Genomic DNA, 22,243 nt, shown 5'->3' with positions numbered 1-22,243 from the left:
AATGAACTTCAAGCAACTTAGCATGGGTTTTTCTTTTTTTCTTCTTTTTGGAAATGTATAAGCCTCCTACCAAACTGAGAATAGTGTTACTTATCAGAGGTGGCCTAATAAGCAGAGCTAAGTGAATCATTAATAAAAGATACAGGTATTTGAAGCTTGGATGAGGCCTCTAGAGAGCCAAAATATTTCCCAGGAATATTAATCACCCTTGGAGGCGGCCTCTATCCAGCCCCAGCATGAACCCTGCAATTATCCATCTCCCACTGCACACTAACGGAGCGCTAAATGAAAACAAAGGAGAGGCGCTCAGGAACAAAAAGCTATCCATGTTGCTGGCTGGTAATCAATAAGAGGAGTAGTGAGGGGTGGAAGTGTGTGCATGTGTGTGTTAGAGGCTTGTTGAGCCTTGAACAGCTGGAGCTTCACTAGTTTGAGGCCTTGTAGACATCCTGGGAGCAAAAGAAGAAGAGCGAGGAGGTGGGTGGGGAGCAGACAGGCGCTGACTTTACTGCCTCTCAGTATTTGTTCCAAACTGACAACTTCACCGAAAAACGGGTAAAAGCAAACTTCCGAAGTTTTCTGCTCGTTTGTGTGCTTGCTGTCATTTTTTTTTAAAGCAAAGGTCAACTCTGACTGAAATCAGACGAAAAAGTTTCTCATTTGGCAAGAAGAAAGAGAAACTGAGAGTAGGAGGAAAGAAATGTGGAAAAAGTTGAAAGTAATTTGATAACCTAGATTAGCGTGAACTGCCAGCTTAGTAAATATGTTTGTGTGTGTGGGCCCTCACTTTGTGTCAGACTGATAATTGGCTTCCCGCACATACACAATCCTCCACTTGCTCTTATTAGCTTTAACATAAGATTGAAAGCACGGTGCTTTGATTTCTTTTAGAGATAAACACAATCAAATCCTGATTTAAGTGTCCTGGATGCAGCAGGCCATCCGGCACCAAGACCTGATCCACATAATCTTTTATGTTTGAGTGAAGTAATTAGGGTATCCAATTACCTGTGTTTACTCTGTGTGATTAGGGATTTCCTGTATTTTGTCACATATTCCCTTGATGAAACTATATAAACATATCTTCAGATATGCGTGGCCTTTTTCTCAAATGGAGCTTTCATAGTAGCTAGCTGGAGATTTACTTTTTAATGACAAAGGTGCCACCTGTTTCCTTCCATAAGCGCACAGTAATCCCTCATAACAATAACCTAAACTGTCACAATGGAATTTAGGTAGAAAATAATTTCACCGGGCTGTGAAATATAACCAAGGGAACAAAATTCAATTGGTTTAAGCCACAATGAACCACCCAGAGTCACTGAGTGCGTTTTGTTTTTGGAATAAGATAAATAGCGAAGCTTTAATCTGCTTATTTCGAGGGTTCACCGATTGCCCCTCTTGTTGATCCGATTTTAATGTCTCAAACTCTAAAAGGATTAGGACACAGGAAATGCAAACTTTTTTTAATGTAATATTACAAAATTGTGTTTTGATTCATTTAGTACAATTTGTGACTGTGACATTCCACGTGTCGTTGCTCTGTTAATTTCTGTAATTATTGTTTGTGTATTATTGTATTTTTAACTTCGTCGCTATTAAGTTTAGGTTTAGGTCCACTTGAAACAAGCTGAACATTCCCGTGATGAGACTGAGAGCCAGAGTAGTCAATGTTGTAGCTGTGAAATGATGACTCGGCTTAATGGCAAAGAGAAAAAGCAATGAGCCCAGGTGGTGTAGTGTCCAGGTTTCCTGTAGTGAGGTCTCTGCCCTCTCTTCAGGGGAACACAAATGCATTTCACTTGTGTTTTTTAGGTCAGGACACCTTTACAGAATACAAAAACTTCCTGCTAAAGCTAAACTTTGAATAGTGTGATGAGCTTTTTTAACAGACTGAATTTGAAATTGTGAAGAGAAGAGACTCATTAGTTTGTTGAAGCATTTTTAAAAATGGTTGTTGTCATGTTAGTTATACATTCAGTCACTTACATTACAATTTCTATTCCATCGGACATGAGATTTATTTTTCCGAACCAGCCACTAGAGACCAACTTATCTATCTGGCATTACCATTTTAAGGGGGCACTGATGTGTAGCCATGCCAACATACTGGTTTTGCTAAGGTTTTATGATGTGGAGCAGAGTGAGGTAAAAAACAGTTCAGCACTCCCCAGCTTTCCTCTGGGTGCAGAAGACAAGTGAGTGTTGGCTGCTTTGATTATTTATTTATTTATTTATATATATTTAGTATCTTTAATACATTTTAATAATTTTAACAACTGATTGAAATTTCAAAATTGTGGTTAACCTGAAATCTCTATTCAAACTTTTGGACCCAAGAAAGTTGCAAACTAAATACCATTTGGCTTTATAAATACACTATCAGCATTATTAGTGCCATTTTACATGCTGGGGATCTTAACACCTGACAAATTTATATTTATTTATTATTACAGATCGTAATTTATGTTGATAACTTGGTTAAAAGATGGTTAAAGGATTTGTGAATGTGTTCACTGCAGTAGTACATTTAGTTGAAGATCAGATTGAAACTGAGATTTATGTCACTCAAGGAATTAACAGCAACTTTTAATTTATTTTACACTAGGGGGCAGCAGGAGGACACAAACAATGCTGATTTGGCTTGTGGCAAACTTACTAGTCATAATAACGTACCTTCTTGAAATGAAACAAGGGTCGAGAATATAACAATAAACACAAAAATAAACAGACATTATATAACAGAAATGTTTTTTCATTTTTTAAATCTTTTGTTTCTGTTGTACTGGCTTAAAGGACCAATAACAAGATCATACTGGAAGCCAGAAGTCCAAAACTCTAAAAGCACATTTTTAAGAGGGAGTTCATTTAGTTGTGTTGCACAGATACTTAAACAGTCCTCCAGTTGTTCTTATTAGCTTTAACAGAACAATTTAAGCTTGTTTTGACGTGTGCTGCATGTGTTTGGAGAGAATATAGAAATGTAATTATTCTGCTGCCACAGCATGTGGGCAGACGTGTCAAAAACAGATGGACGATGTTTAATTAAAATGCCTAATTTACTGTATAAGAAGGTATTTAATTAAAAGTAATGGTGTCACAATTTAAAGACATTAAAGAAATCTAAATTAGTGCCACTCAAGAGTTGCTCTTAACTTTTACAGTAGGAGAAAACAAATAAATGAAATAAATGTCTATTTTCCACACTGTGAAGGACATCTTTTTTTTACTTCTGAATTTGTATTTTAGATCATTTTTATAATGTTATTTGTAGAATTTTGTTTTCAGGGCTCTTTAGTAGGTAAAAATCTTCTCTTTTGGCCGTCCTCAGAAGGAATTCAAAAGCAGTTACTTTAAATTTAATAAGGAAGATGAAAAATGATGTGCATTTGCATTTTGTCAGGGTTATTAGAGGTCCTTCTACACAACTGTATAAATATTATTTAAATGGACTGATTCTTATATAGCGCTTTTTTACTCTCCCGGAGTGCACAAAGTGCTGTATACAACATGCCACATTCACCCAATCACAAAAGTACTGTCTCTAAATTGAGTGCTTTTCTAACAACATTCGCACACATTCACACTCCGATGGATGCATCAGAGAGCAACTTGGGGTTGCCCAAGGATACTTGACATGCAGACTGGAGGAGCCAGGGATCGAACCACCAAGCTTCCAATCAGTATTTGACCTGCTCCTGAGCTACAGTCACCCGATATTTACTGAAATAAATCTGGCTGAGAAATCTTAATCTCTTCTAAAGCCTCCATTATTAATGCAGACAAAACTTAAATGAACTCCTGCCCAGTACACTCACTGCAATCTACTGTTGGGGTCTAGAAGAACTTCACGTTCGACCTCTACCAGAATATATACGGAGGGGAAAATAATTATTTGATCCCACTTACAAAGAAATAAATAGTCTCCAAATTTTAATATTTCATTTGAATGGAGAGAGACAGAATATCAACCAAAAATCAAGAACAAACATATAAAAGTTATAAATTGATTTGCATGTCATATTGTGAAATGTGTGTTTGATCCCCTACAACACAGCCAAGATCCAGGCTCCAATTTAGAGTCTCAATCCACTGCGTGTGTATAAAGCACACCTGTCCACAGAAGGTTTCTTCCATTCCAGCCTCTCCACTATCATGGGCAAGACCAAAGAGCTGTCAAAAAAAGATGTCAGGGACAAGATTGTAGAGGCCGGGCTGGGCGACAAGACCATCAGCAAGAAGCTTTCGGAGAAGGTGACAACTGTTGATGTGATTATTCGGAAATGGGAGAAACTGGAAATGACTATCAATCACCCTCAAATAAAGAAGGAACATGATCCCAAGAACACCATCCCCACAGTCAAGCACAGAGGTGGAAACATTATGCTTTGGACAAGTTTACCACATTGAGGGGCCAACGGATGGCGCTATGTGCTGCTAAATTCTGAATGAGAACCTCCTTCCCTCAGCCTGAACCCTGAAGATGGGTTTTCCAGCATGACATTTAACCAAAACATATCGCTAAGGCAACAAAAGAGTGGTTAAAGAAGCAGCACATTAAGGTGATGGAATGTCCTAGCCAGGTTCCAGGCCTCAATCCTATGGACAATCTGTAGAGAGAGCTGAAGCAACATAAAAGATTTAGAGACCTTCTATAAAGAGGAGTGCGCCAGAACCCCTCCTGGTTTCTTGCCACCATTTGCTAGTAGGGATGGGTACCGGTATCCGGTGCCATTATGGCACCGGTTCTGACATAAACTGTAGTAACCAGACCGAAAAGCAGCGCACATTTCAGTGCTTTATTTCGGTGCTTTTTTTCCCTGAGATGTGATACACTCCAGATTCTAGCCAATCATTTTATGTTTCCATGTATAGTAGGCGGGCCCAGGTACGTACGTTCTTTTAGAGCAGAGCTACAGATTAAAAATGCCCAAGGCGAAGTGGTCAAAAGTCTGGCTGTACTTCACAGCAAAAGATGCAAACTCAGCAGCCTGCAACAAGTGCTTTAAGCTGATACTGTGATACTGTCAAAGGAGGTAACTGATGAAACACCTGGCAACACATAGCGGGTTTTTTTAAAGCCGAGAAATGCACCGTACCTACTGCGGGTGTGGTGCCTGTTATCGGACCCGGAGTTAGCAACATCCCCCAAGAACCCAAAGAGTAGAGTCCTGGCCCCTAGCCCTGCCAGTGTAGCAGAAATGATGATGATGGCAGCAGCCGTTCTTCTCTGCGTGAGTAGCTTAATGTTGTTCGTGTGTAGTTTGCGTTGAGTAGGCTAACCACGTTATTACATTAATGTATGTAAGGTGAACTAGCAAACACCGTCGTAGTTACATGCGGCTGTCTTCTTGTTTGATGGCAGATACTCCCTTCACCCTGGCCAAAAAGGCTAAAATGACCAAAGAAAAAGTGGAAAACAGCTAAACATGAGAGGTTTTTGGACAAAGTTTGTGTTTTTTCCATTGATTAAGCACTGCTTCAAGCCAAGAGTGATACAATATGTGCCCTCTAGCCGCAGAAAAGGCTAACATTGTTATCTTTTTACAAAAAAACAGCTAAACATAAGAGGTTTTAGAACAAAGTTTGTGTTCTCCATTCTTTAAGCACCGGTTCGAGCACCGTTTAAGCACCGGCACTGTTTCAAAAGTACCGGTTTGGTACTGGTATCAGATAAAACCTAAACGATAGCCATCCCTATTTACTAGTTATGCTTTGCTTGGGGATCTTATTTCACTTAATGACATGCAAATCAATTTAAAACTTTTATGCAATCCATTCTGGGCCATAGAATGAAACTACCATAAAAATTTGAGACTGTTCACTTCTTTGTAAGTCAGCAAACTTACAAATTAAAACAGGAGTTTAAATAAATATTTCCCCCCAATATATGCAGCCATGTGAAAAAAAACAGAACTCCGCGAAGTGCTGTGAAAATCTAAGCAAACCTAAACACTCTGTTTTCGTTGCAGTATTAAGTAGCAGTCAGGTGCTGCTAATCAAATGCGCCTGATTAACTGATCATCAGTAAGTGTGATGATCTCTATAAAAGCTAAAGCTTTTGCAGTTTGCTGGTGTGAAGAATTTAAGGGTGTGTTGATGCAATGCTACAATCTTCCCAGGTATTCATGTCCTTGCAAATTCACTCCAAGGTCGGAGCGGTGCTCAGAGAAACCACAGGAAAACTTGAGCACTACATCTCAAACTTAAATATTCTCAGCTGTTTCTTTCGATTGTTGTATTATGTGTTGCTTTTAGGGATTCTTTTTAACCTACTTTACTTTGTTAGATTCGGTTCAAGTGACAGTAATCAGTCTTAGGTGCAGCTAGTGAAAGTAAGAAAAAAAGTGGTTAGTCACATTTAATTCATGAGTTAACAAATTACTTTTATCACACAGAGCCAGGTAGGCTTGAATAATGTTCTTCCCTTAATAAATGAAACTGCCATTTAAAAACTGCAGAGTGTATTTGCATGAGTTATCTGTCAAATAATACCTGTGTGTGTCTGTGTGTGTGTGTGTACCCTCTCTGCTGCATCCTGGGCCCATGCAGGGCTGGAAATCTTGAGTGTGGGGACACGGCACGCTGAGATCCAGCTGGGCCTTCAGCATCCTTTGTCTCATCCGGCGACCTTTTTCACATGTAGAGCTGCTACAAGCTGACCAGGGAGACCATCCTGAGTAGATGCACGTCTCAGGTGTGTCATCTACGAGAGAAAGATCGGGATGACTGGGAGAAGAATAATTTCATTTTTTTCAGCAAATAAATTTTCTTTTGCAAAACTTAATTTTCCTTTTCACTCCAGCAAAGTTGCTGAAGTCATTTGTCACATGCAGTGGGAGGGGTGAGGGATGAGGGACTGCACTGACATTGATTGTATAAAAACTGCATCCAAAGGTGATTACCACAGGTAGTCGACCACAAGAGGCCACAAAGTGACATCTGAGGGGGAGAGAAAGGAGCTGAAGGGAGAAGCTGGAGAGGAGTGTGATTTGTGAATGTCCTGTCCAATTATCAGTGATAGCAGAGCTATAAGAAGTAGCAGGGGTACTGGCTTCAATTAATAATGCTCCCTCAGGGCTTCAGAAAGGCAGAGAAAATGAGACGAGAGGCGAGAGAGAATATACTGCCAGGCCACAGAGACAAACGTGAGTGGGTCCAATTCTCTGGGATAAAGTGTAATGACAGGAGAATGAGGGAAGAAAGGAACTGCCAACACTAAGCGGAAGGTAAGAGAAGCGTTGAGCTGATGTGTAAGCGAAAGCGTCAAAGCTTCAGGTGGACCTGGGGGATCAGCCCAAATAGATACTCATCTCTGTAGTGTCATCTCATGCAGAGATAAGGGAGAAAGCGAGGACAGGTTGCGGAACAGAGGAGGGGAAAGAAGCAAATGGCTCATGACTGACTGAGGAAAACATTCATTAGGTGGCAGGAGATCCTTGTTAAGAATTCTGCTGTGTGGGCAAAAACCTTCCCTCTTCTCAAAGCCACTTCTAGTAGAAATAGGCTAAAACATCTACGCGCAGCATAAACAATGTCATGCGACAACCCATATATGGGCTAAAAACCGTTAAACCATTAAAAAACAGGATTTAAAAAACAGGTTACAGCAGGCAGTAACCTCTGGATCTGAAAAACTGCTTCAGTGTCTACAAACATGTGTCAGTCCTTACAGACTGCCATTTAAAACAGCACTGAAAACATATTTACAGCCTCCTTTCTGTAATTTCCTCCTTAATAACTGTACACTGGGTGGAAAAGAAGAAACACCCTCCGTGCATCCACTTACATTCATCTAGACCTCACTTTGATTGACGGGCATCTCAAATTTGAAAGTGGAAGTCATTTTTTATACGACTTTATCAGTCTCTCACATCGTTGAGGAGAAATTTTGGCCCACTCTTCTTTACAAAGTTGAGTCAGTCCATTGATGTTTGCAGAGGTGGACTGGGGACAACCTCTCAGTGGTCCGGTGAAAATTGACCAGTTTTTTTTTAATAGCTCTTAAATTAGCATAACAAACATTTTTCACCACCAAATTCAGTTCAGTGGGTCTTTCATTTGGTCGTTCAGTTCCCATTCATTTCCTATGAACACCACAGATGCAACAAGGTTGATTAAAACACTCAAAATTCAACAAAAGGGGTGATCATCACTTTTTTAAATGTTCAAGTGCAAAGTGTGGAGGATGTCATAAGGCCTTGAGGCAATCAGACGTAAAACACAATATTTATGAGTGTTTTACTTTGTAAATCTATTAGATTTGACCCAAACATGACAGGTACCACAGGCATCTGTGTACCATCACAGCACTTCAATTTAGGTCTGGACTTCGATTGGGTAATTGAATTCTTTGTCAGCTATTGTGTTGTAAATTTGCTGCTGTGTCTGGGATCATTGTCCTGTTTGGAACAAGCTGTTGGACAGATGGCCTCATATTTGACTCTGGAATACTTTGGCGTCCAGAGGAATTTATGTTCAATAACTACAAACTGCCCAGGTCGTGTGGTTACAAAAGAAGCTCAAATCATCACCCCTCCACCACCGTGCTGACAGTTGATACTAGACATTTCTGCTGAAATGCTGTGTTTGGGTTGCTCCAAACGTGGTGCTGTGCATTCTGGCCAAATATCTCTATTTTGGTCTCATCTGTCCAAAGGACATTGTTACAAAAGGCTTGTGGTTTGTCCAGATGCTGATGTTTCTTTTTCCTACTATCATGAACTTTAAGATTACTTTAAGTCCAAGCATTTCACTACATATCGTACTGTGTATGACTGTGTATGTGACAAATAAAATTTGAATTTGAATTTGATTTGAAGATTTAACATCCAGACTGAGTCCTGTAGAGTCTGAATTAAAACAAAAACCTGTGCTTTTACAGAGCAAGGCAAACCCCGTGATCAGGTTGATTTAAATAGCAACACCTTGCTTCTACTTATCATCTTAATTCTCCTTCTTAACAATTTGTAGAAGACGCAACTGTGAAAACTTTTTCACATAACTGTCTTTTCTATAAAGTTTAATGGTTAAATAAAAATAGAACTACTGTCATAACCGTCATAATGAACGTCTTATGACTTTATGCCAAACAGTTAACTCTCACTAACAGCTTTCATGTGCAGAGCCTCAGCCATCAGTGTCCAGACTGAAAACATCTCTGCTGCATCACAGAATATCAGGTATGTTTGATAAGGGCAGGGCTTGCTCCAGACGCAACTGTGGGGGTCTGGAGCTGTGGGGCGCCCACCTGCACACAGCAGGGTGGAGACAAAGCCCTGGCAGATGTGTGTTATGACTGTGTGACCTTCCATCTGAGTCTCAGATGATACCAGTTGTGTCTGTAATGAGCTGTGCGTGCGTCCTTGATAATCTGAAGACACTGAATCCCTATTGTGGCTGCTCATTTTGCCAAGAACAAGGTTTAATAGTTAAAGTAAAAGTTTTGCGAACAAAGAGGCAAGTTCAAAGCACAGGAATGCAATATCTTATAATCATGGGGTTTGAATAATTAGTTAAACACTGAGGCTCTCAGGTAATCTATTATGTCTTGTTTGGGGTCTTTCCCTGAACAACTTTAATTAGGAAAGAATGTATGTGAGTGTGTGTTTACCTGTCTCCTTCTCCTCTTGTCCGATATCTGCTACTATGTCATCTATGGTGTCGGGGACCACATTACACTGCTCCCCCTGTGCACACGAGGAAAGATGTGACCACACACTTAAACACTATCAAAAGCATGTTGACAAAGCGTGACTTTGAGACTTTATTTCTGAAGTTAAAAATAGTAGTTTAACATAGGATGAATAACACTAATTTAAGGCAGACCGCTTATTCATTTACCTTTTTTTCTGCTGTGTATATACGTACTATATGAATTTTAAATAATAAATTACTTCAAAGTACTTCATTTCAAAAAGTTTTTCTACACTTGGCTCTCTATGATCTCAGTGAGATCTCACACTCACAGCCGCCCACCTACTCCTGAAATCTTTTGTTTATGAGGGCCAGCCAATCAGGAAAAAGGTTGGCCTAAAGGGAGGGAAAAGGAGCTAAAACAAGGTCCAGCAAAGGTCCCTGTAATTAGGGATAATTTTAATTGTCATGCAAAGATACTTCAGTATCTTCACTGCAGTGAAGTATCTTTGCATGGGAATGCAAAGATGCTTTATGATACTTCAAAAAGCAGTGGAAAAACTGCATGGGTCACATGAGGTGAGACTAGTACCTGTGCTGGTGAGCTAATTTGCAAGCAGGTTTGTCATCTGCTGACCTTCACTGGCTTTGCTAACCATTATTACAACACAAACTCAGATTCTAACAAATCCCACAATTAACATAAAAAGCTCACTGATGGCTGTGTGTGTGTGTGACTGGCATTTTTATTAGTCAGATTAAAAACTTTTTTTATGTTAACTTTAAAGTTTAACCATCTACAGCAAAGGCATCAACCACAGTAGAATTTCACATAATTTCCTATGAATTAAACTGTGTGCCTTTATTTGTGGTTCGGATTCAAACTTCCCTTATTTCAACATGAAATAAGTTAGGCATGAAAGTACACATAAAATAGTACACGTAAAATTGATAAGAGCCAAAGTCAAAATCGCTATTGGCATCTGTTTCTGCCAAATTTTTATATTAAACATCAGTGTAAGAATCGGTCCCTTAAAGGTCTCACCACAGTAAAAAGCTGCAATGTATAGTTGTGTTTATTTGAAGCCCTAAACACATTCACACAGATGAAATTTTTACCTTTCTAGCAATGCGTTCCACCACTACCCTGGCCACAGGGGTGATTGCTCCGCCCTCTGGGTCATAGAACGGGCTCTGGAGGTGGTCCAAACTGGTCAGAGGTCGGATCTTCTCCTGAGGAACGGTGGGCTTGTTTGGTGACTAAAAGAGGCAGAAGAAAGGGTGTCGATGAGCTTATACGGTGTTTAACATGAACTATAAAAAAATAATAACGCATTTATATTATAAGTGACTCAAATGACTGTTAGTGGAAGATAAAATACATGTACACGCTGACAAACCTAATGATATTAATTTCTATTATGTTTTAGATGTTTTATTGGTTTAAACATTATATAGATTACTGCATCCCTCTTTTATGCTTTTAGTAATCTCTCTGGGCAAAAATATTCCACCATAGCAAAACTAGACAGATGCTATCGCCCAACTAAAGGCAGACCTGCTATACTGAAATCCAAATCAAAGGGCTCTTACTTTTCACTTTTATCTCCCTAGGTAGATGTTACAGAGTTTCAACGTGAATCTAAAGGTGAATCAGCTCTGACGGCTCTTTAACAATCAGGGGAAAGCGGACGTGTCCAAATAATATGCAATGGCTAAAGATCGGGTCGTGAACTGAAAGAGAGCTATTCACACTCTCCCATATTAGGATTGAGCAAAGCACTTGGTCTAAGAAGAGATGGTGTCCTAGAGGAAAACATCTGCTCTCCTATATTGTGCATCCAAAATGCCTGAAAGAAGAGAGTCCCAGTCCTCCACTGAGGAATGGTTAGAGTAATTAAAGTTAAACAGCAAATATTTAGGGCATGGCAATTACTTGTGGGACAAGAATACTAATCCAATAGCGGCCTATTGTGAATGCATGTCTGTGAAACAGGCTTTTAAAATGGGAACAACAGAATTCTTCTTGAGTGAAGCAAACAATACAGAAGTGGCTTATTCATAGTAGAATAATAAAAAAAAATGAATAGCAACACAATAGCTTTTTGATTTTGATTTTCCATTCTGTTCCAAAATGGAGAGGTGGGGAAGTAAAAAAGGCGTGAAAGATCTTATCGAATCACAGATTTTCCCATAAACCACCTGGTCTACAGCTTCATTTCTGTTTGATCTCACCATGCATCATTTATATCCATTCAAACAGACCCTTAATAGGAGATACTTTGTTTCCAGGTATGTGTGTGTCATAGCATGTGTTGCCATGTTCAGTGAGGAGATAAAAACATGTGACAATAATGAATTATTCTCTGTGTTCTCTCAAGTTAACACCGTCCTGTTTTGATGTATTTTAATATATTCAGCACCACTAAATAAGCCATTAGAGGAGGTACAAAGTTACACTCTCATCTCCACTGCAATAGTGTCAATGATTCTCTTCATAACTCTAGCATGGTGACGCTTTGGCGCTGTGTTGGAGCTATGCAGAGCTTTGCAGGTGCACATCTACATGTTAGAGTTGTTTATTGCCACCACAGAAGATGTTAAAATTAACAGGAAATGATTTAAGCTTTACTTTTAATTCAAAGGTTATAGGAATTAGAGCCATAAATAAAAAATCTCCACTTTGATATAGTTATACATATATTGTATCCAGTACGGGTCCATATTGGCTTGGATGTCGCCCAGATTAACAAGGTCCGCGTCAGGTGTTGAGGAATCAGGACACCCTGATGAGAAGTGCGCTTCTGGAACAAGATGGCATAGGTGAGTAAGAGATGAAAATAGGGTGCTGTTGGAATTTTACTACACAAGTAATCCGAGAGGAAGGGGTTACATGAATAGCATGAGTGACCTATGGAATCTTAGATACCCAGGATCCAGATTGATGGCGAAACAACTAGTAGCTCAGTGTTCCAACATTAGGAAGAAGGAACTGCTCTCACAGCTGGAGATTGATGAGGTACAACACAAATGCTACAGCAGGGGGGAGCCAGGACCATGGGTCAGGGGGCAGACCACAGCAACCTCCTTGAACAGGGTCCAGTAACCATCACAGTGGCAGACATCCAAGAAAGGCAGGAAGAGTTGGACAGCACCAGGCCCTGACATGGTTCAGCCAAAAACCTGCCAGAGTACCACATGGCAGCTCCTGTCAGGCAGCATAGTGGCTAAAGGTTGTCAACAAAAGAATTGTGGTTACTGTAACTTATATTATGTTTCTGCTTGATGCAAGAGGGGGTGTGATACCCTGACATATAAAACATTTTAAGTATGCTTTCTAGTGGGGATTTATGCTGAGGATTGTGATGGTGTATTTCTTCCCACACGTGTGTTTAATAAAATCATTGGTCGTTTGTCTCACACCTCAATCACGAATCGGGACAATGATCAGGCACATGGCTACAATACATGAGCAGGGCACAGAAAGGAATTGGCAAGAATACCAGAGGAGCAAAACACTGACTGACCAATCTGTGCACTGCCTGGATTGATTACAAGAAGGCCTATGACTCAATGCCCCACACCTGGATCCTGGAATGCCTAGAACTGTACAAGATCAACAGGACCCTAAGAGCCTTAATCAGGAACTCAATGGGGATGTGGCGTACAACATTAGAGGCCAACTTCAAGCCCGCAGCACAAGTCAGCATTAAGTCCGGGATCTACCAAGGAGATGCTCAGCCCCCACTGCTGTTCTGCATAGGCCTGAACCCGTATGAGATCATTAACAAGACTGGCTACGGATACTGACTGTGGAATGATGCAATCGTAGGCCACCTCCTCTACATGGATGACATCAAGCTGTATGCCAGGAGTGAACGAGACATCGATTCAGTGAAGGTAACAGTCGTCCCAGTGGTAATCGGAGCGCTAGGTGAGCGACTCCCAAGCTAGGCAAGTGGCTCTACCAGATCTCAAGAACAACATCCGAGATCTCTGTCCAGAAGACCGCAGTCGTAGGAACAGCAAAGACACTGCGCAGGACCCTCAAGCTCCCAGGCCTCTGGCAGAGGACCCGAGCTTAAAGGATAGACCGCCTGCAGGAGCGAGAGGGGATTTTTCTTTTAAATATAATGTATCAAGTTCAAGCTTGGCAATGTTGGCTTATTAAATGACCATGTACAAAAGACTCTGTTGCCTTGGTTACTGGTTGAATTCATATTATCCTCGCATTTGCTAAACTGAATAGCTTTCTTCCATCTGCTTAACGTCATTTCCCTGCTTACTTTCTCCTACATGTCCACTGGATTATCTAACTAAGACCAAAATGTAAAAAAAAAAACATTTTCTTCTTACATTTTGGTTGAAAAAATTGTATTTGTGGAAGAAACAAAAAACAATAAAAACAGCTTCACTAATGTCTGCAAACACAAAAACTGCAAAAGCATTTTTGTATAGTTTATGAGAAAGTGTCTGGAAGACTACGTTCCTCCATATGTCTGCATGTGGGTGGCAGGAATTCAATGTCTGATGTACAGGATGATGCATTCATTATCTCGTAGTAAAACTTTTACAACAATACATTGTTTTTACCCAAGTAAGAAGACATTATCGGCTTGGAATGTGTGCCATTTAAGGACAAAAAAAAACAAAAAACAGCAGGGTCTAGGCAATGCATAGTTACATATATTACTTGTGTTATAGCCCACATTTTATACAAAGGCTGACTCATACACAGAATAAAAGAACATGGTTACAAAAATAGCTCACTACTGCTCAAAGTTACATGTTTTTAATGAGGAAACTGTATACTTTGTGTATACTTCCTTTTGAAAATGGTGAGTAAATTGACGACACTTTTATTAATGTCCCTAATTTTATAACTTCGAATACACGTGCATATACAGAAAAAAACCTTGAATTATATGAATGTGAGTGTCAGTGTCAGTTAGAGTGCTTAGGTAGAGACTATGTGATAAAAGACTAAGAAGAAACACTTCCATGTTTACAAAGTAACAGACGTGAGGTGAAAGAGGACCTGGTTTTATGTAAGTGAGGTTTTTGAAAGGTATTTACCACCTCCACTCTGCAGGGTAAGCTCCTTGCTTATTCATGAGCTTGTAAACTATAAATAAATCCCTTTAGTCTCCAAACGGTGGGTGAATATGGATGAGCACCTTTCATTCCAAAAATGAAGAAAACTAAAGAAGTCTCTCAGAGTAACAGACAGGTGAAAGTCAAGAGTGCTGTGATGTGATGAGGCAATTTGATATAAATTCTGTTTAATGCCAGCACAGCCACACAGCACTAAACCTTCTAATAACAGGCAATAAACAGTTTTATCTCTTAGAATTCACTTGAAGATATTATACTGTGTAGTCCATCTGATCTGGTATTAAAATATATGTAAATATTTGGTCTGGTCAGAACATCATGGAGTATTACACCATGTCTAGAGTTATGCCACAAGCTTGTCTGCTGGAGGTGCAGCGTGCTAAGAGTGGAGCCTACATGCTGGACCCCATGTTGATTAAAGAAAAGTTAAAGATTGATCTGCCACATTTGCCCTCCTGCACGAGCTGATGTTGAGCATTTGATGCTACATAAAAAGGCATATTTCTTAAAGCTAATTGTCCCATAATTCCTTAATGATTCCTGTGGCAGTTTTGTTAAACTGTGACAAATCTTCGACGCCTCTTCTGCCTGTCGCACTTTACAGGTGTCTTCTAGTGGCAAAAACGTTTGAAATAAATAGAAAGGTTCTCCGAGAGTGTTTTCAACCAAGGCCAATGCCTTATTTCACAATTTTAGCGAAAATGATCCAGATACTCAGAAAATTTTCATGGGATGAAATCACCTCAATCGGGGGTGGATGTCGCTCAGGAGGTAGAGCAAATCACTTGCTTATCGTAACGTTGGCGGGTCGATCAAATATCCCTGGGAAACATACTATTCCCAAGTTGAATGTTTGCAAATGTGAGATACACTTACATAGAAAAAGTGCTTGTATGAATGGGAGAATGAGGCAAGTTGTATAAAGAGCTTTGAGTTTGCATTGGCATCAACAGTTATTAACTTTAGCCTGGCACCTTTTATGTGATCTTGCTAACCAACAGCAAAGATCACACTTGTAGAATCAGGATACACCACCTCATATGTGACGCCACTGTCAGTGCCTGCATCCCACGGGATGAGGTCTGTCTCCAGTCTCTGGACCCAGCCACACTCCTTGGTACAGAGGTCCTCTCCTGACAGCCCCACATTCCAGTCTGGGCTGGGCCCGAGCATGGTGAGGAAGGACATCAGGTGACGTGTCCGGTCTACGGAAAACTCTGCTGAGGGAGCTGCTCGCCTAGGAATGGTGGTGGAGAAAGAAATCACAGAAGGTAAATAATTCAAAGCATATCCTAAGTACTACTGTAATGGCAGAGCATAATAATCTCATCATTATATCCAACATTCAGCTGTTGCAGTTTCAGTGAAAAACAGCCAGTTTTGATGTCATGACCTCTGATCTATGCTGCACTACTAATTGCTCGATAATTGAGGCTCTAAAATGTCCAATTAGTGACTGAAAATTGCTCATCATTACATATTCGCTTTGCAAGTCCAAACGGTAGTGAAAGCACTAAAGCTACTCTGAATACAATAAAGTAAGCAATTTGAACTTTCTTTTAAAAAGACAAAACAAATCTTCTTAATTATCATGAATTAGCAGAGACATATGTGCAAACACAAATATTTCAGAATCACCTGACAAGTCTGCAAACAAAATACAACAAAATGAGCCAATGCTTCAGACGCCCAGTGAGTGTGTGGAGGTATAGCTGTGCAAGCATGTGTGCGAATGTTCTCATTAGTAAATATAATAGTGGCACAATATATCGCAAATGACAGACAACGCTAGGAGGGGTAATTAAACAGATGTTTAGTGAAAGATACAGTACATTAGTGTGTGTATGCGTGTGCGTGTGTTCATGCTCATGCAGTGCTGAGGGCTACAATTGTGATAAGTTTCTAATTGCTCTTGAACTAATTCCAAAGAGAGCACAGGATGCCAGAGTGTGCAACTATTCAAGTGAGCCTGGCTTTTGAGAGGCGCATAAAGAAAACCGTCATAAAACAATTACGAGTATGTTTATTAAAATGTATGCATTACATTACAATAGTATCTGAATTTTAATTATAATACAAAGTTCACTGAGTGTGTCAGAAATGAAACTTTAAGCCAACGTTTAGATACTTATCCTGCAAATTAAGAATTTAATACTGCTCATCAGGAAGATTAGCTTTCGTTTTTTTGTCATTTGCGGAGAGGTCACGATGTCTTGAAATTGCCACCTGGTAATCAGTAACAAAGACAGAAATATGAATCTCGTTCCGCTTTGTCTTTTGAAGACAAAGAAGTAAATCAATAATAAAAACTAATTCTTTGCCGCGTTGCTTCAAACCAGACAGATTATTTTATGCTTTACAAAACAGACACTTTAAAATAATTTTGGCTTGAAGGAACAATCTTTTCAATTGGACAGATTGATTTAGGGCCTAGAAAGTAACATATTTTTATAAATTTACAAAACCAGGCATTTCAACTATAGGAGATGCAAACTGTCCTGCAAAACAACGGTGCACCTACCAACAACAGTGGCCCGAGTTGGCCAAGCCAAAGATACATAAACATGGGGACAAAATTTTACATTCAGGTAAAACATGCAAACGGCACTATTATGTCTGGTTAAATGTTCCCCAGCAAATACTGCATGTATAATGTACGAGGAAGTGAGATTAATGGGCTAGTGAGATTTGCCTCCTAATGGAGACTCCCTTTAAACTTGGCTAACTCAACATGATAAATAACGGTAAACACATAACCCAGTCCCAATTTTGGCTTAATATCAGCTCCAAGCACCACATTTTCACTGCTTTCTTTCCTGGGGACATGTTGTAAGATAAGTATATATTTCCTGGTGAAGGAATACACATGCTACCTGGTAAGCCACACATTAGTATCAACACAAATGGAACCTTGCAGCAGGGCAAACTGTATGAGTCACAAACAGATGGTATAAAGGATGGATGGAGCTTCTGGTTCAAAGGTGAAGCCAACATGGAAGTGGCTAAAACCTGACAGCCTTTTACTGGCCACCAGGTGGCGATACCTGTGGCTGCAAAAAGACTTTCAGTCCTCTAGAGCAGCAGTCCCCAATCGGTTCAATGTCAGACAATATTTTCACGGACCGGCCTTTAAGGTGTCGCAGATAAATACAACAAAATAAAATGATACGACCAAGGCAAAAACTGTGGTGCGGTATTTTGTAAATATAATAATAAATGCAAATTCACTGTGTAATTGTGTAACTTTATTAGCAGCGTCCTCTTGTTTTGTTTTCGCTTGGTCCAAAGTTGCTGCTTTCATTCTACACTGCTATTAACTAAAGGTAGGCCATCTATCAGCAAGGAAAAAAAAACAACAATAAATACAATTAATTTCACTTTGATCGAGTCAAGAACTAAATTGATTTCCACTGTTTTGAATTGAATGAATCAAATAGCCTATAATCAATGTTCAAGTTTCGATTTTTCCACTCGAACGTTCAGCTTTCACACAAACAGTAAAATAAATATGTTCACTTGTAAACTCAAAAGATTAAGAATTTTCTGCAACACTGTTCTCTTATTTGCAACCAGTGTTGCTTATTGTTTTTAAATTGTTTGACCTTCTTTATATCGCCTATTGTGTCTGAAGCGCTCCAGCTGTCTATTTTGTAGAGAAGAAGAGTCAAACGTCATATTAACCCAGATGATCAAAAAAGGTTTAAAAGTCAATAACTATGTTCAGGATACCCAAGGTCTCTGACTGGGGTTCTTTTTTTTTTTATCATTTTGTCAGCTAATACAATGTTAAGGTAAATAATAAATAATACACAAATAATTAGGTAATAATAAAGTAAAACAAAAACTTTAATCAAGAATTTAATTTTATGGCTGATGTTTCACAGGTTCAATTTAAATTTTCAATATTTCCAACCACATCTTTCCAAGATGCACCTCACCCTTGAGCAAAACTGACACTGTAGATATACTTACAGGTTGAGAGGCTGCCACGCAGGCCACTGAGCCTTCGTTTTAATGACGGTCAGTACTTCATCTCCCTGCAGAGCGAAAGATAGAGAGACATTTACAAGACGTCATTTGTCACTAAATGGATGACTGTAAAGGGACAAAAAAAGAAACATTGAAAGAGAAAAGGACAAAATTGACAAATTGACATGACTGAGGGTGAGTACTCCCATCCAAGGACAGCAAAGCGTATTCCACTTTTCAAAGGCTTAAGAGCCTGGACAAAGTGTGTCTTATCAGGACAAAATGACTCGATGCTGTCTTATAATAGCTGTCTGTCATTCTAGCACAGAGCCACACTTTATACTCTGCGCAGCACCCACCACTCTCTATAGTCTCTCGGTAGCATTATGGCCACTTTATGGACCGCGCAACACATTATCTATCATAATGCATCTCATCCAATTATTCAGCCAAAAGCAGGAAGACAAATGATGAATTTAGTGTGGCGCAGCACTTGATTAGAACTGAATTGGAAAGTCGAAATGTGCCCTTTCTGCTTTAATAAGAGCCTTTATTGTGTTTTCTCCACCTCCATCTTTTGTCTCTTTCTCCTTAAAAGACAAACACACACAGACACACACACACGCGCGCGCGCGCACGCAGTAACACACACACTCTTGTTTTCTCCTTACTGCCCCAGGGAAGAGAGGAAGAGAGGAGGCTTTCAAGGCGACTGTAGAACCTTCAGTCAACCAGAAAAAGGGATTTTTTTTTTGTTTTGGCATATCCCAAACTGATTCAGTTGTGTGTGTGTGTGTGTGTGTGTGTGTGTGTGTGTGTGTGTGTGTGTGTGTGTGTGTGTGTGTGTGTGTGTCTTGGTTGTTTGTTTGTTGGGTGTGCGGGTGTTTGCATGTGTATGTACATGGAGGAAAACTGGTGTAGAAGCAAGTGTCCATCTTCTCTTGAGAGTCGCCCGGGGCTCTGTGACTTCTTTGGCTTCAGACCCCACCAACCTCCTCTCACACACACACACACACACACACACACGCACACACACACACACACACACACACACACACACACACACACGCACACACACACGCACACACACACACACACAAATACATGCACACGCAGATATTTATATGACTACAAAGAGCCAGAGGAGCGGAAATGCAGTGCCATCTCCAAAAGCTGCCACGATGGACTCAAAAGAGACAGACTCATAAATAGAAGGACACATGAGCCATGAACGGATAACCACACAGGAAGGGCGTCATCCACAGAGACAGCAATAATATATGCGTTTTTTTTTTCATATTTTCACTTGAAGCAAATCTGCTTTTTGTGTTTCTTTCACGAATCCACAGCAGCTCCACAAAGTTCAATTAAAAACAAAAGCTTAGGAGAAAAACAATTTTGTCATGATGACAAAAAAAAAAGTGTCTTGATTGTATAATAGACAACAGAATGCTTTGATTTTATCATCCATCAGCATATTAATACACAAGCTCTCCTCGTTTATGTGGCGCTTTCTTCCAAAGTCATGTAAGATAGGAAATGATCCATGCTACAGCTGCTTGGTGTGTCACTGAATACATTTTTTCCCTGTTGCTTTAATGAGACACAGAGCAATGACTCATTTCACTTTTCAGTGTCATTTTAGTTTAACTTTAGCTACTGCTCTCACACTGACAGAGGATAGTTTAGGAAAATCCAACAAATCCTCATCACAGAGTCTAAAACAAAACCGCAGTGTCCCCATCAACTGGTAGCACAGAGATATGCAAAAAGGCTTCCATTAGAGTCTGGATACGATGGCAATGGCAAAACTGGACACAGATAACTCTTTTTTAACAGCCTGATAAAGTCTGGATTTGGAAGCCGACTGGGTGGCAATAGAGAAAGCCACAGCGTTTGGGTGCTTTGAGTATTGCCCTTTAATTTGTGTTCGCTCTGTTTAGCTGTGTTTGGGTTTACACACCACAAGCCAGGAGTACTTTACAAGGATCCACATTTGATGAGTTCAGGGTGACCAAGCCGTCTCACTATTGCCAAAAAAAACATGGTGTGTTCGGGTGCCAAGTACAGAGAACTGGAAAAACATTAACACATTTAATTACCAACATTTAGGGCCATTTAGTTTTGCATGATTAGGGACAAGTTATAGACAAAAGTTAGTGTCAGTTTGCAAGCAGACCAACGTTTACAGAAGATTTGAAGGGAGAGAACAACTAAAACTTATTCTTACTGATAAAATGACAGTTTATTTGAGTTGCTGACTGGTTACCAATCAGTTTGTAGAAGATTATTATATCTCTTTTATTATAAAAGTTAATAAATACTGTGTAGAACATTTATACATATGTAAGGTTATTTTAAAGGTAAGCCAGACATTTATAAGACTTTTTACTAGTTATTTATCCATGCATACAAAAAGTCGTTGGTTAAGTTTTTCAAAAGATTGGGTTTTTGGTTCAAACATGATGTGCGTGGAGTGAGACTGGTCACACTTTTGCACCTCGTGTGCATCTCTGAGGCATCAGCAGCTTGGACTAAATGGAAATGACACAGGGCTCGCTGACCTGGCAAGAGGGATTCTCGTGATCTTGTGAATCGCATAAAGAATTCAGCTGCCTCAGATGGTAATGGGTCAAAATTGGCCAGCAAAGAAGGAAAGAAAAATGCATGTGGCTCATTTTGAAAAGCAGTTTCAGCATCTTTTCATATAGTTTTGCAGACTTCTTATGCCCAACAAGTTGTCAAAATTTCAACATTACATGTAATGTAATGATTCAGTCCAGGCTTTAAGAGACAACAAAGTCGTCTGTGGAAAGGTTGAGGTATTCAACACTGGTGCTGTTTACATAGGTTTTCACACCAAGGAGAAAGTGGGTGAAAGATTATGTACATTATGTACTTTTTTTCCTGTTCAAATGACAGATAATAGGCTACTAGTTCCTAATATGAATAAACTAAACATGACTAAACATTTGTCTATGTTTCATCTTTCTTGTTTAAACATGAGAAACTCAGTAATTACACAATTTATACTTTCAAGAAACACATTCTCAGGATAAACATGATGAAGGCAATTTTCTCTGTCGTTCTTTCACCATCTGCCATTACCAGACACTCTGAATGTTTTGGTTCAATTTAGGCTAAAAGAAACAGCACCCTGTTCTTGTGAATCACTCCTGCACATTTTATGGCAGACCTCAGCCAATATCACATAATGCAAAATGCTTTGTGGAGGCTCATAGGAGATGCAAATCTTCCTGTAATGGTCTTGTTTGTTTATGGCAATTATCGTAATGGCACAAAATGACTGTGATTTAGTAATGTTTAAATGCACATTACATTTTCACGAATGTTTTCGAGGAGAAGAGAAACAGGAGAACAGAAGGACGCGGATTTAGAGACGCTTGTTGGGTAAGGACAGAAAACGGGAGGGAAAGATTCTGGAGGAGGAAGAAGAAAAACGACAAGCATTCGTGAAGTGAGACAAGGAGGATGAAAGGAGAGAGATTTTAAAAAGAGCAAG

The 22,243-nt window shown here is 39.7% G+C and overlaps 1 protein-coding gene across 1 annotated transcript in view; it reads right to left on the bottom strand.

Moving 5' to 3' along the window:
- The window catches only part of spon1b (spondin 1b), a 107,897-nt gene that overhangs the window by 11,328 nt on the left and 74,326 nt on the right, over positions 1 to 22,243 (bottom strand). The window contains exons 7-11 of the mRNA XM_040035916.1: positions 18,724 to 18,788; positions 15,787 to 15,988; positions 10,756 to 10,896; positions 9,614 to 9,689; positions 6,524 to 6,706 (exon numbers count right to left, since the gene is read on the bottom strand). Coding sequence (XP_039891850.1) covers positions 6,524 to 6,706; positions 9,614 to 9,689; positions 10,756 to 10,896; positions 15,787 to 15,988; positions 18,724 to 18,788 — 667 coding nt within the window. The remainder of the gene's footprint in view (positions 1 to 6,523; positions 6,707 to 9,613; positions 9,690 to 10,755; positions 10,897 to 15,786; positions 15,989 to 18,723; positions 18,789 to 22,243) is intronic.

Source organism: Simochromis diagramma, unplaced genomic scaffold, assembly GCF_900408965.1.
Source record: "Simochromis diagramma unplaced genomic scaffold, fSimDia1.1 OVJJ01000333.1, whole genome shotgun sequence".
NCBI classification, from domain to species: domain Eukaryota; kingdom Metazoa; phylum Chordata; class Actinopteri; order Cichliformes; family Cichlidae; genus Simochromis; species Simochromis diagramma.
The sequence above is the reverse complement of the archived record's forward strand: the minus strand, read 5'-3'. Positions and strand labels throughout refer to the sequence as shown.